General features: G+C 41.2%; 1 protein-coding gene across 4 annotated transcripts in view; it reads left to right on the top strand.

Annotated features, from left to right (window-relative positions):
• DAAM2 (dishevelled associated activator of morphogenesis 2) overlaps positions 1–15,754 on the top strand; it is a 276,268-nt gene that overhangs the window by 164,449 nt on the left and 96,065 nt on the right. For all 4 annotated transcript variants that reach the window (XM_020785056.3, XM_020785053.3, XM_078383030.1 and 1 more), the window contains 2 exons: positions 2,038–2,132; positions 12,009–12,342. In XM_020785056.3, the coding sequence (XP_020640715.3) occupies positions 2,038–2,132; positions 12,009–12,342 (429 nt within the window). The remainder of the gene's footprint in view (positions 1–2,037; positions 2,133–12,008; positions 12,343–15,754) is intronic.

The following is a 15,754-nucleotide window of genomic DNA, read 5'->3' as shown; positions in this document are numbered from 1 at the left end:
CAGTACTTTGAATTGTGCTTGGAAACAAATTTTGCAGCCAGCAGAACAGTTGCAACAAGAGTGTAATGTGATCCGGTTACCAATCTAGCAGCAGCACTTCGGACTGTCTTTCCAAAGTCAACCCTATGTAGAGCACATTACAGTAACTCAAACAAGGTGTAACTAAGGCATTTGTCAACATGGTCAAACTGGACATCTTTAGGAGTGGACACAACTGCAGCAGTTGTTTTAACTGTGCAAATGCATTCCTTGCCACAGCTAAGATCTGAGCATCCGGGCTCAGGGACAAATCCAGGAGCACACTTAAGCTGCAAACCTGTGTTTTCAGGGAGACTGTAACCTCACCTGGCAGAGGCTGAAACCTTATTCCCTAATCTGCCTTTCAACTGATCAAGAATACTTTGCTAGATTAAGTTTCAGTTTGTTCACCCTCATCTAGTCCACTATTGACACCAGACACCAGTAACATGATTAGAAAATGATGAATCAAACATTTTCATATTAATTTTGTTAGACATTGTTTTTCTGTTTTTAAACTGTTTTGTAAGACCCCTATAGTCCCAATTCTGAGACAAATATAGCATATAAGTAAGATAAAATAAAATGTATTAGTTCTCTGAAGTATCTTGGAAAGAAGGGTGTGATACAAGGTGCTGGTGCTGTTTAACTTAATTTTTGTAATTATTTAGTGGCTTTTAAAAGGCTCATTTTCATTTTACGAGAAGGATTATCCTAGACAGATATGGACTCATTTCCAACATTATTCTTGCTTGACATTTGTTGAGTTGTAGATTATTTTTAAAAGAGGTTCTCAGCTGCTGAAAAATAAAGATGTTTTGTGAATGTGTCTCCTGTCACTATTTCTAATAGTCATTTTAGCAGTTCCTATAACGTTGTATTGTTAAGGTAGGGATTCAGGATGTGCTTCATTTGTACATAGTCCTCCTGTTTTAATAGAACCCTTAGGACGGGGTGGGCAGTTGCGAGCTTTGAGATATTTTCAACTTACAATGCCCCAAAAGCCCGTCCAGGATCCCAAGTGCTGGAAAGTCAAGGGATCTACAGTTTATCAAGATCTGGTGGGGCAAACGTTTGCCACACCTACCTTAGCCATACCCTCATCCATTGCCCTTTAAAGCAGGTCAAGGTTGAATGCATTCTAATATAACTGTGCTTTGCCGAGACAATGTTTGAACAAACAAGCAGGAGCTGATGGACCACTGGAGAAGGAAAGATGGGCTGATCTCACATGCTGGGGAATATGCCTCTGAGATTTTCAAAATCAATCCCTTTAAGCCTTTTAGAAAACATCATATGAGCTTGAGAGCGTCAGTTTATGTTTCTGGCCACTGGCGGATGATAGCCCAATATATTAAAAAAATATTATTTCCTTGTTTTCCATCAGTACCTGTCTGAGTGTATTTCACCGCACAGCAATTAAATCCATTTCTCTGTGCCAGCGCCATAACATATGAAGGTTCAACTGCTTGCCAGTAGGCCACCCTGAAGATTTGACATGTGTCAGGCAAAAAGTGACAGAGAAGTACTTGTGAGGAAGGGGGAGTGGGGGTAAAGAGTCACAGCAGAGAAATTTCCTCTGAAAGACTTTGTTGTTTCTACAATGTTGTTATAAGAGCTTTGGAATGATGGAGCACTGTTGTTTCTGTAAGCTTGTCATTGCTTTCATCATGGAATAATCGTTCAAAACAAACCCCAAGTGAAAACCAAGATTCGCAATGAAAATTTAAGCATGTTTACTCAGAAGTAAATCTGGTTGAGTCCATTGGGGGTGATCTACCTAGTAAGTGTAATTAGAATATCAGCTTTAATTCGACACAATTTCTGTCCAGTTTTGTTACTGGAGATTTTGTTTTCCTGGTGAGCAGCCAGGCATATCTGGCTGCACGAATATATCTTTAATTTAGTTTGGCATACAATTCTTGTTGATGTGTTCTGCGTTGCTCAGTGGCTTCATTATTTCCCTAATGTTTTGTCTCGTAGTGAATTTGCTGCTATTTCTTTTCCTCATCCGAACAGATGCAGACCTTGTATGCTTTTGATGAAGAAGAAACGGAAATGAGGAATAAAATAGTGGAAGACTTAAAAACAGCTCTGCGGACTCAGCCTATGAGGTAATTGTTGTTGTCATGTTCTGTCAAGTTATTTACAAGTTATGGTGACCCTATGAATTAATGACCAAGTCTAATCTTGAGACTACCAACTCATGAACCAGCATGATGAGGGAGCCGGTGCCAAGGTAGGGATGCAGCTGGGCAATCTGCTTTCGGTGGAAATAAACGGATCAGACCACAGATGCTACATGTGATGCCATTGATAGTGCTGGGTCTACGCCCAATCACCTCACCTCATCCTTTAGGGAAAGAGTGCCCCCCCAAAAAAAGACAGGGAGGTACCCAGACCACAGATGGTTTTGCAGAATTTTTTTCTCTATTTAATGGACAGCTGTAATCCTACTTTCACCCTATCCTCCTTCAAGTACATCAGTAGCCATTTCAAGTCATTGTTGTTTTCTACTGGTAGTATAGTTTCTTTTATGTATCTTAAAACACTTTGGTGTTAAGTTCTTTGGTCACCAGTGTGTATTTGCAAGTGCTTCCACCTTTTCTTGTCTGCTTGACCACCTGGTATTTCTCACTGCCTGGAGACTGTACTGCAATGGATGCAGCTGAATGGGTTGAGGCTGAACCCAGACAAGATGGAGGTCTTGAGGATAGGTGGTCTTTCCATTAGCTGTATAGGTGACTCCCTTTTTGGGGGGGATGACCTTGCTGCAAAGAGTGAGGTCCTCAGCTTGGGGATACATCTGGACCCGGCGCTTACCATGGAAACCCAGATGGTGTCCGTGGTCTGTTCCACCTACTTTCATCTATGGCGGATTGCTGAGCTGCGAGCATATCTTAATGGGGGCCCCTCACTACTCTAGTCCACGCGCTCATAATCTCGAGATTAGACCATTGTAATGCACTCTACGTGCGGCTGCCTTTGAGGTTGATGCGGAAACTTCAGGTGGTCCAGAATGTGTCAACCAGGTTTCTTAGTGGGGTGAGAAAATATCAGCATATCTCCCCCACTCTGGCTGCCTTGCACTGGTTGCCCATCCATTTCCACATTGACTTCAAAAGTGCTAATGATTGCATACAAAGCCCTAAACAGTTTGGGACCTCAATATTTGGCAGATCATCTTCTTCCACCTAGATCTACCCAAATCACCCGTCATAGCCAGCAGGGACGGCTGAGGGGCCTGATGCCGAGGGAGGCCCAGAAGGAAAAAAACAAGAAACCGGGCTGTCTCGGTGGTGGCCCCTCGGCTGTGGAACACCCTCCCAACTGAAATTCAGCTGGCACGCTTGCTGGGTGTTTTCAAAAGCCAGTTAAAAACTTGGCTATTCAAGCAGGCCTTCCCTCCAGTCAATTAAGTGATTTCTCTCTCTCTCTTTCTCTCTCTCTATATATTTTCTTTTCTCTTTGAGTCATGCCATCTTGGTACTGTGTTGTTTGGAACTAATTGTTATAACGGTATTTCGAATGATTTTATACATGTAATACTGTTGTGTTTTTATCCATGTAAGCCGCCCCGAGTAGACTAAATAAATAAATAAATAAATAAATAAATAAATAAATAAATAAATAAATAAATAAATAAATAAATAAAGTATATAATAAAAGACTTTCTTGCAAAATCTTGAACATCACTTTGCATCCAGGGGAAAGTGATGAAAATGTCTCTTAGCTGCTATGGTCTTTGGCATCTCATTTCTTTTGGATTGTAAGGTTTATTACATTTTCCCAATATGTTTTATTTTCCATATTCATTCACATATTCTTGCTGGATAAAATTAGGAACAAGGAAGCAATGTGTGCCTCCTTGAGCTCATTAGAGTCAGTATAATGTAAGTAAATACATACATACATACATACATACATACATACATACATACATACATACATACATACATACATACATACATACATACATACATACATACATACATACATACATACATACATACATACATACATACAAATTAATCAGTTTATATTGTTGTTCTCTGCTGTTGCTGTATAGTCTGAGATTAAAAATGCCTCCCAGTTGCAGGCTTGATTCCCTTGGGCCATTGTAGTTAGCATGTGGCCACAGTCTTGCATCACCCTGTCGAAGTCCCTTTCTTATGCAACAGGCTCTCCTTATGAAGCCTGCGGGAGTGGAGTATGGGAAATCTCCACTGAACGGGAGGTTTTTCCAAACAAGCCTTGCATTACTTTGGCTAGATACTCCTTACAGCAGGCATTTATTTCCTCTGTTTATAACAGCCGTAATGAGTGTCAGCACCAGCATCCACAACCTGTCACATAAAGTCTTTGCTCTTAAATCGCTGGCTTCAGCCCTAAGGGCTTTTTTTCTTCTCCTTTCCTACCATCAAGCCAGATTTTGAGTTAAGTCCCCATGTCTCAACTAATTTCCAGTGACTCAATTTGGAAGTTGCCAAGTAGGCCAAACGCCAATGCCTGATGAGTGAGCCAATTCCTTCTTTAATGGAAAGGCCGGAGCCAGGGAGGCCGTGGCGATCTTGAATCCTTTTCGTGAGCAGCTGTCTAAAAGAGGTCTTCAAAAAAACTCATCTGAAGGAGAAAGCACATTGTGTCGTGTCCATCCATTCCTAAACAATAATGCCGGTTTAGAAGCCTTTAAGTTCACCTAGCAGACAGGAGGCTCATGTTCAATTAATGTCTGTTCTAAACTGGATATATTTACAGCTGTAAAGAGTGGTCCAGTGGTCCAGATAGGCGGGGTATAAATCAAATAAATAAATAAATAAATAAAATAAGCTGTGTACAGTGTGTTCACCTATAAATCCTTGAAAAATAATGGCCAATTATTATTCATTGCCAATAACTGTGCAGAGTTTATGTGGCTTGCTGACTTGATTATGGTTGGGGCTGTGCATACTCTGCCAAAAGTGGGGAAGGGAGAGAGACAGACTTTGCACGGCGAAAACCTAAATGGTGGGCTTTGAATAATCACAGCGGATCAAACACATGTGCACATTCAAACCACCTCTCAGGATCATATTTTTCAATATCACCACTCAGTTCATTTGGGGCTTGTTCATTCATTATTTCGGAAAGAATGTCTCAACTGTGGTGGATTTTGGACATGAATTCAGGTGAAAGAAATTGCCGACTTCAGTTTAATGTTGGCAATGTAATATGGGTAGTACTTTTTGTGTCAGACAATGTGGGCTTGTGTAGTGGTGGCTGAATGTACTGCAGTATATTCATTTTGATTTAGAAACATCATTGGCATTTCTATATGCTTATGTATTTTTAAAGTATATTTCTGTGACTTGGAACTTAACTGGTGAGGAATTTGCCCGTATCCTGGGTGCATATGCTGGGCAAAATCCTATTGCATAAATTTGCTCCAGTATAAACCAAATAGGGATACTGGGAATAGTTAATTTTCATTAACTGAAAGCTTCCTATTCTTTCAGCTACCTAGGCCTCCCTATCACCCTGGGCAAGCTTTTGGGAGCTTCAGAATGAGAGGTGTTGCTTTTAATAGTAATAAAATAAAATAAATAAATCATCAAGCATGATCCAGTGATCATTTTTTACTAATAAAATCTCTGTGTCCCGAATCCTAAAGACTTCCCTAGGGCAAAAGGGAGCTCTAGGAAACTTCAGATACTGGAATGGGTTGGGAGGATAAGAAGCTTTACATTTATTTATATTCATTATTTCTAGCTTCCCAATGCTGCTTACACTGGTGGAACAGTGCCAACAGGAATTTGCCTGCTCTATCTAAAATACTCATAGTTGAGAGGGGAAGATAAATACTCTCCATCCTTGATTTTGACTGTCAAAAGATTTTGCTCACGTGCAAACACCTACTCTGCCAATGGCAACTGCTATCAGATTTTTTTAAAAAATGGACATATAATTAACTTAAACCATATCCTTCACCCATAATCATATCCTGTGGATTTCTCTCTCTCCACTCCAGTTTCCTTCCTTCCTCCCTCCTCCCTTCCCTTACAAATTTATAATTTTCTAAATATAATTGAACAAACACATGCAGGTGACGTGCTCAGTGAAAAGACACATGCTCACCTTGATCGCCCTGCTCCTTCCCTTGTACTGGAGACAAACTGTGATTATGGAGTGTGTTTGAGATGCACCAAGATTCAAACTCTTGTTACATTTTCTTTATGTTAAAAAAAGGCAAGATGAAAGATCAAGGCTTGTATTATGTGGAGGTGTCTTTCTGAAAAACAACTGTATGTGTCCCTCAATGAACAGCAGCCTGATCCGACAAAGTAATCTTTTATAGGATGCACTTTATCTGGAAGCGCACTTCAGTTTGACAGAGTTCGGTAGTAACAGCTGGCCCAGTGCTTAGGGACAAACCCACAATAAAATGAAGGAAACGATTGGAAGGAAGTAAAATTTTCCTTACAAGTTCTAACCATAAACAGTGGTGACTGTAAAAAATACTGGGCTGGAAACATATGGGAAAGTTGTACTGCTGTTCCTGGTAGTCATCAGTAGATCTTGGAAAAGCAGAGCTTTGCAAGGGGCAAAACAGAAGCCTGTCAAGAGAACTTTTGTTAAAGCTTTAAGAAAATGGCAAGGTGTCAAGGAAGCTGTTTTTCTTGTTGCCAAGAAGTAGTTCCATCTGACTTTATATTTAGGGACAGGGAAGTGAGTCTTTAATATATCTCCAGTTTGCTTTGTCATGTTTCCAGTAACCTCTGGTGTAGCTGGTAGATGAAACTTATTTCATGGGGAGGAGAAGAGCAGCATGTTTTAATGGTACGCATGCCTTCTGATCCAAAGGTCTTCATTTCCCCTGGGAAATCCTGCTTTGACTGTGAGACAAGGCGGGGATATCCTACTTTCTGTACAACTCTTCCCTTCTTTACTAGTGGTATCACTTCTCTTAGTAAGTGTGATAGGATCACTGTTGGTGTCCTGAGCAGGCCATCTGAGGCCATCACTCTCAGGCCCTTAATAGGCAAGGGGGAGGGAGGACCAGTATTGGCAAGGGAACTGGCTGATGAGGGACACCTATGGAGAGGGTGAAGCAGTGGGTGGGTTAAAGCAGGAAGACTAGGAGGACTTGGTGCTTCCTTCAGGGAAATGAAGGGAAAGATGGAGACTTCAGAGGAAGAGAAGGGAGAAGCTGCTGAGGCTTGAGTTGCCCAATTCTGTGTCTCAGATGAGGTTAAGAGTTACTGGGAAGAGGAGCCCCAGGCTGAAGTCCCTGAGTCCCACCCATTGGGTAGAGTAAGGGGCAGTGGACAAGAGACCTCAGGGGCAGGACTCCAGGAGCCCACTGCACCTTCGGCATGACCTTTGCATTGTCCAGCATGACTAGTGGCTCTTACTCTGACCCAGCTGTAGTGCTAGTGACAAAAGTGCCAGCGTGAGAAACAGAAGAGGCTCCAAAAGAAGCTGAGTATCCCTCACCAGCTGTATCCTTGAAAAGTCTCTGACGAGGGCTTCGACTCATCTTCCCTTCCCACTCTCAGGGGCCAGCAGTTTCAGGGCACCCTGTGGCTTTGACAGGGCACCCTCTTAACCCTGGGGGGTTAATGCAGGGAACTCAACCCTTCCAGAAACTTCCAGAGGGAGTTAAGAACAGTGTTTCTATGTATTCTCGAAGGCTTTCACAGGTGGGATCCGACAGTTGTTGTAGGTTTTTTGAGCTGTTAAGCTGTGTTATTAAGGGTTTTCTTCCTAACGTTTCACACATCTGGCATCTTCAGAGGTATCCCACAAACTGCACCAGAGCACAGACAGAGTTCTGACTCCTGTCCTGTCAAGATGCCGGCCACAGAGACTGGTGAAACGTTAGGAAGAAAAACCTTAAGAACAAGGCCAAACAGCCTGGAAAATCCACAACAGCCAACAGTGTTTCTGTTGGTTCCTCAGTTGCAATAAGGTACGTTCTTGGTAATTCTCACAAGCTGGAGCCCATGGACTTGGCCGCCACTGGCACCACTGAAGTGAGTCTGCTTCACCACACAAAATAGTTCTCCGTTCCCTGCTTTAGATGCTGGCAGGGTGGGTGGGTGGTGGGACAGGACCAAAACTCTTTCTCTTGAAACTATTCTTTATGAGGGAATTTTTAAAAATGCAGGAAGAAACACACAGTCCTGGGAATTGACACTCAGCTTGAAGTGGTGTAGCTCTAAACAAGTTTTATATTCTTTATCTTCCAAAGACCTAAGCTGGTAATATCCTGACAGTGCAGCATTAGCATGAAAAGCCAATATATTGTTCCTACTGCATAACAAGAGTGATGAAACTTTCAGCTTCAGGTCCAGATTCAGTATTGGAGATACTCATGGGGGGTTTCCAGTCCTAGAACAGCAATAGGACCAAAAATTAACTGCATAAGACACTTGTGACCAGTAACTAGATCTTGCAAGATGGAGTCTGAGTGCCATTTCAGCTTTTTAGAATGGTGAGGAGAGGAAATGCATATAGGCATGGAGAAACCAGCAGTGATGGTACTGTGAAGAAAGGGTTTGACTTCCTGTGGCTGGATTGAGGCCTCAGGAAAGCTGAATTTCACCAGAAGATTTGACATTCACCCACTCTTGCTCTGTGGCATAGGTGAGTCCAGCTCCATCCTGTTCTGCCTAGGCATACCACAAATTCCATGTGTGCCATAGTTAGGCCCCACACTGTTTAATCTATAAAGAACTGTTACAGAAGAACAGCTAGAAAATGTGTGGTCCTCCCGACTTTGTCAGCCTATAGTTCCCATAACCAGCATGGTCAGTGATGAGGGCTGATGAAAGCTGAAGCTGAGGAGTAGCTGAAGAACCATGCATTCCCCATCTGTAAGTTACAGTGTAAACAAGCACTACTTCTGATCACCATAGTCAGCCATACACCGAAACATGGGAGGCATTTGAAAATGTGTCTCTAATAGACATCTGTATAGATGCAGGTGAACACCAGCATCAGACTGCAGAGATGCATTTAATTCTTACACAAAGAAAAGAAATAAAATAACTAGAAGTGGAAGGCCAAAAACAAAGCAAACCCCTTAAAATTAATGTTCCTTTGGTTGCTTACGTCAGCTAATGTTGGAAAGGAATCCTATTATTCTCAGGAGTGATTAGCATATCACTGCTGTTTGACGCACTTCTATGTAACCATTTGTGGCATTATGTGTTTACTCCCAAGGCTTGAGCACATGGACAAGTTTGAGCTTGAACAAGCACCAAACCTCATACTGAACCTTCTTTTACTCAATAAGGTTTTGATTTTTCTTGGTTTCTGGACAAAACCAATTGGAACGAAGTTCCTAAAAAGAGAGAGATGATGAGTTAGTATAAGTGTATCCAGTCCAAGTTCTAGAAAAGTTTTAAATTGTTTTTTTTTTAAAAAAATAAAGAATGTGTAGCCCATATCCAGCACATGCAGCCTTCATATTTCTGGTATATATAGTGTTTACGTTTTGGGAGTTAAAGCAAGGCTTATAAATAATATTATTTACGTCTGATGTTAAGAAGGCAGTTCAGAGCAATGAAAGATTTTATGATTTGCTTCTGCCAACTCTCAAAACTGCATGTGAATTAGATGTAGTGCAACCCTAGAGACATGCTATGACAGCGTGAGGAACAATTTTGCTGAAAATGTGTGGACACTGTACTTAGTAAGGGCAGTAGTTGTTCTATTTTAAGGTAGACCCACCAAAATCACAGATAACATGTTCGGTTCATTTTGGTGACTCTTCCCTAAGACAGACTGGATGAACAGGGAAATTATTTCTGGACTAACCAGGTGGAAGTTAGAAATCAGTAGTGTTCTTGTATAATCAGAATCGGAGAAATCATAACTTTAAGTCGTCATTTAGTCATTCAGTTGTGTCCGACTCTTCATGACCCCATGGACCAGAGCACGCCAGGCCCTCCTATCTTACACTGCCTCCCGGAGTTGTGTCAAATTCATATTGGTTGCCTTGATGACACTGTCCAACTTCAAGTAGTATTGTCCATAATCAGTTTTCCTATATGATATGTTAATGTCTTGTAAGCAGACTAGGGATATAATAAATAGCTGACAATATTTTCAATCTTGGTGATGTTTGACATTTTGTCCACCAGGGAATTATTCCCCCCCCCAAAAAAAAACCAAGGTAAGCAAAACCAAAATACCCAGTGCAAAACAGTCCATTTAAAAAATCCCACTTGGCAACCATTCACTCAGGGAAAGCTTGCCTTAAGACAGAGGTTTTCACCTGCTTGTGGAGGAACAGCCAACCTGGCCTTTGTGGGAGGGAATTGTAGAGTCTGGGAGCAACAACAGAGAAGGCTCACTGCCGTGTCCCCACCAAAAGCACCTGTTCCAAGAGAAAGGCCTCTCATGGTGATCTTAATACCCCAGGAGGCTTTTTCTTTTGTCCTTTTCATTAATTTTGCGCAGAAGATTAAGTTTGACAGACTTCTGTTCCTTGAACCTAAATTATCATCTGTAGGATTCCTGTATCTTTTTGTTAGTCTTGTCAGTTTCAGACTCGTATACTAATAAATTTCAAATTTGTTCTCGAAGGCTTTCACAGCCAGGATTCAATGGTTGTTGTTGGGTTTCTCTGGCTGTTTGGCCATGTTCTGGGTTTTTTCTTCCTAATGTATCAACAGCCTCTGTGGCCAGCATCTTCAGAGGCCAAGAGCTAGAACTCTGTCTGTGTTCTGGTGTAGTGTGTAAGATTGCTGAATATTTGTAGCTGTGGGATCAGGTTTTTGTTCTTTTCAGGAGATTGAGTGATTATTGTGATCAGGGTGTTTTTGTTATGGGTGTTTTGTTGTGATAAGTGGTAGATAATCTGTCACTTTGATTGATGAGTGTCAATGACAGATCATCTGCCCCATTATGACAACAAAACACCCATAACAAAAAACACCCTGATCACAGGAAACACCCAGTCTCCTGAAAAGAACAAAAACCTGATCCCAGTACTACAAATACTCCACAATCCCACACACCAGAACACAGAGTTTTAGCTCCTATCCTTTGAAGACCCCAGCCACAGAGACTGGCAAAACGCTAGGAAGAAAAACCTCCAGAACACAGCCAAACAGCGTGAAAAACCCATAACAACCAAACTTCAAATTGTTGTGTTAGTCAGCCCTGCTTGGGATGTTAGGCAGCCATTTGAAATTGACCAATGTTGTAAACTGAGTAAAGCAACTAAGAGAAATAAAACTATTGTAGAGAATAATACAGTACTTCAATCACAGTTATGCACCACAGGACTGTCATATTTGATTTTGCAAAGGAAATCTAAGAAGGCAAAAATGATTGTGTTTTGAAGCCTGGAGTGCAGAGAAGACAGGTAGTTTAATCAGAAATTCAAAGTGCTATGAGATACAATAGAATAATATAACAGTACACTGAATCCCATGATTCAGAAAGAGTCAGGGCAGGGGGAAATAATGCATCATTTTTCCTGAGTTACAACTATAAAATGAGGGTCATTATAGGCTTCATTGGTTATTATTCTATTTTTAATGCAAAGCAATGGCCTCTAATGACTGAGGCTTTGATTAACCTTCATTGCTGGCTCCTACACCAGTAGATAAGATTTATCTACCTCCTGATAAAGAGCCTCCAGAGAATAGCAGCAATTTTCTGGCTTACATACTAGATGAGGCAGTCTTCTCTTCTAACTTAAGTATGTAGTTGGTCCTTCAGGTAACCTTTGAAATAACTTCTGAAAATAAATCCATAAATCCAATAAATCTGTCATACATACCTGATGTGTAGGAAACATACGAATATCTTCTGAAAATGGATGTATTCATCGCAGCTTTGGTAAAATGTTAGGAAAGATCACTGGCTGTTTTCATTGCTTCTTAGTCCTTCCAGGTTTTTCAGAACACCACCAGAAAGCAGGTGTTCCGTGAAATAACCAGCCACCTCTTGTAGAAATTGTCTTAATCCTATTTTCTTCTGTTGTTTCTGTTCAGATTCGTTACACGGTTTATCGAGCTGGATGGCCTCACCTGCTTGCTGAACTTCCTGAAGAGTATGGACTATGAGACCTCAGAGAGCCGCATACACACATCCGTTATAGGATGCATCAAGGCTCTGATGAATAACTCTCAAGGACGAGCGCATGTCCTAGCCCATCCTGAAAGCATCAATATAATCTCTCAGAGTTTACGGACTGAGAATATCAAAACTAAGATTGCTGTGCTTGAAATTCTTGGAGCTGTTTGCTTAGTGCCAGGAGGACACAAAAAAGTTCTGCAGGCCATGCAACACTACCAGGTCTACGCAGCAGAGAGAACACGATTCCAGGTAAAAGTGGCAGGTCCAGCAAATAGTTCCTGATGTTATTTTTAGAATGGGCTTATAGTTATTTCTTCTACATATGAGCAACACTGGACTAAGGTAGATACAGTATATTTAGTACATATTTACAAGAGATGGTCTTTTAGTGGTAGGGGAATTTTGTTTGTAATGGTATTTGCTTTTCCTCACCTCTCTATCTTGCAGTTCAGTAGGCTGAAATCTTACTGTGCTGTTATACAAAAGGTACAACGTTTGGAGGTGGATTGATATAAGTTAATAGGCAGTACCTATTGCATACTGAATCACATCACTTTGTGCACAATAGTAATGTCTGAGGAGGATGGTTAGAAGCTTGTCTTTGTTTTGAGTGAAGATGGCTCAGGATGAACTTGTGTGTTTGATAAGATTTTTGATAGCACCTGCCCCTGACAAAATTCCATCCTGTTTTAATGCCCATGTCCCCAATTTGCTGTCTTGATATGCTTAATGACTCTGAAGGCCAGGAATGATTTCAGAACAGGACAGAGGTTGTCTCATCCAAAACCTTTGCCCCCTCTGGATGTCTGTACCGCAGGGTGCGCATTATCTTCTATATTTGTCTGAGTGTGTTTGTCTCAGTATCTAAAATTGGGTGGAAGTTGTTGAGAAAGTGTGTATGTACCATGATCAGTAATTTCTGAAGCAAAATAGGCTAGGACAACTCATACGGCATACAGCTGGACCTTTGATATGTTGCCGTTAATATTTTTCAGAAGCTTCTGTGAGCCCCAAGGGAACTAACTTACTATCACATCCATGCATGTGTGGAATGCACAAATAATTACTCTTGTCAAATATTTTTGGATGGGGGGAAAAGGGAATTAAATATGGATTTTTGCCTTCTTGCTTTCTTGGAAGCAATGAAGACTTGCTCCTGTTTCAGTTTTCTCTCTCTCTCTCTCTCTGTTTGGATGTTCGCATCTGACTGCCAGAATTGTCATTTCCAAAAATTTTCCTTCCAAGAAGCTAAAGTTAAACTCATCCAAGGTAACTTGGACGCCTCCAGTCTTTCTTTCTGTCTTTGACTCCTGGCATGAGAAGTGCTGATGTTAGACATAACAGATGTAAGGTTTCAGATTCTACTATTCCAGTCTGGGCTGATTCTCTCATTATAAAAACTGTATATGCTAGTGTTTGTTGTGAGAGTGAGAGCTTGGAAAGGTTACTTGGTCAGGCTACAACTCCCAGAATGCCCCAACTAACATGTCCCGTGGAGGTTTATGGGAGTTGTAGTCTAAACAAACAACTTCCCCAAGCTCTGATTATAGCTTAGATCTAAAAATCTAGCAGTTTTGAGAAAGAGAGAATCCAGAAGAAATTAAGGAACATGGCCTCGATTTCAGCAGTTAAGAATTTTGTAAAGGAAAGTTTTCAATTTGTGTGAATCTCTTATGTTTGCCTGACCAGTGTTTACTGTATTTGCCTGCAGATTCTGAAAGTGTCCTGAATAACCAGACTATGCACAAATGACCTCTCAAAGTTATCTACCCGATTTATGTGTAGATAAACATCTATGTATATTGAGGCACTTTGCCCATCCTTCCTCTTAATTTTTCTGGTGGAGGATCGGTTCTTAGGGGGTGTGACTTAGTCAGCAGTACACGATGCAAAGTAGCCTTCTTTCCCTTTCCCCTCCTGCTGCTCCAACCCTATTAGTGGTTTGACCAACATTTTGTCTCACCCACAACAGGGCTGGTGACAGTAGTTGATGTGGACAGGCAGTTGTTAAGAGCCCACAGCCCAGAAAGGGTTCTCAGAAAACAGCCTCCTGGATTTGTTTTTCCTCTTCCCTATTGCAACCTACTGGTTCACTATGCTGTCACTCTGTCCCAAGCAAGAATGGTGGAAAGGAGTGAGTGAGAGGAAGGATGTATGCCATCACCTGCTTGCTCACTGGGTCTCACCAGTCGAGCAAAACAATAGGGAAACGATTCTCATCAGATTTTTCCTTCTGAATGGTTTAGTTTGTCTCAAAGAAGCACCTGGGTGAAGAATTTGCAATCTCCATTTCTTCTGTTTGAGGCAGAAGAGTGAGACAGGGTTTTCATCAGGTCTCCGTAACTTCTGCAAGATGTCTATGCAAATGGTGTGTCAATTCCTTTTGAGCAGCAAAGCATGGACAGACTGACAGGCAGGCAGGCAGGCAGGCAGGCAGGCAGGCAGGCAGGCAGGCAGGCAGGCAGGCAGGCACACACACACACACACACACACACACACACACACACAGAGCAAGCAGAGAATGGTGGCTGATAGTTTATAGACACACAAACACTCTCTCCAATGCCTGATAATACTTGATAAAATATGTTTGCTTTTGGATTGAGTGAAACCACCCTGTTTAAGGCAAGGTTTTGTTTACTCGGAATTCCAGTGAAAGCACATTGTGAAAGACTATACGTATATCTTCTACAACTTTGCATTTACAAAGGCTTTTTTATGTTCAAATTCCATAAATATGCCAAACAGTACTATTTCATATGTTACCTAAATTATGATTGAAGCATTTTGTATTGCTAATGTACTGCTTATGTCAACTATGCCCCAAATCTCAATTTTCCCCTGAAGCAATGTGTTGTGTTTTTCTCTCTGCATGTCTTCCAAATTTCTGGAAATTTTTAATATCAAGTAATAGCACTGATAGGAAAAAAGAGGAGAAGTCGTTTTTGGACCAATGGCAGTGAGAATTTAGAGGCACTGGAGGAAGGTGACCATTAAGGGTTGTGTGCCCAAGACTGGGATTGTTTCACGATGCCCTCTACTGAGCAGCTTTCTGGGTCACTGCATTTGTGGCAGGAGCTGTGTTATGAAAAGCAATAATGTTAGAGATAACAAAAGAAAGTGATGCAAAGTGCTTTTCTGAGGATTAGTGAGGAAAATTAAAATTGAGGACATTTTCTCAAGGATAAAGAAAAAATAATCTGAGAATGTTTGGCTCTTCTTTAGAATCATTCTTGATTCAGAGAGAGAGGATCTTTTCTGAGTGGCTGAGTTAGTATACTTCATACCCTTAGATTTATATATGATGGGCACAACTGAGGCTTTGCAAATACCATAGAAATCCTTCAATTCCCAGCTACAGTTCTTAGAGGAAATGCCTCCTGTCATCTGAACAATATCATTTAGATTCAGCCAGAGAATGGAATATTCCACAGAGTTTGAAACTTGCTGATTTAAGCTGATTTTAATCAACAGATTTGTCTTCCCATCATTCCCTCCCTAATCTCCCCCCTGGATATTGTCCCTCAGCCCAGGATTCTACAAATGGATATTTAGCATTAACAGCAAAAATGTTTTTAACATTTTTTTCCTGAATAGTAAACATTATTTTTTAAAAAGCCTCAGCTGACATATCAGAGATAAGTAGACACTGTGGAGTAGA

This window comes from Pogona vitticeps, chromosome 1 (assembly GCF_051106095.1).
Source record: "Pogona vitticeps strain Pit_001003342236 chromosome 1, PviZW2.1, whole genome shotgun sequence".
Taxonomy (NCBI): domain Eukaryota; kingdom Metazoa; phylum Chordata; class Lepidosauria; order Squamata; family Agamidae; genus Pogona; species Pogona vitticeps.
The sequence above is the reverse complement of the archived record's forward strand: the minus strand, read 5'-3'. Positions and strand labels throughout refer to the sequence as shown.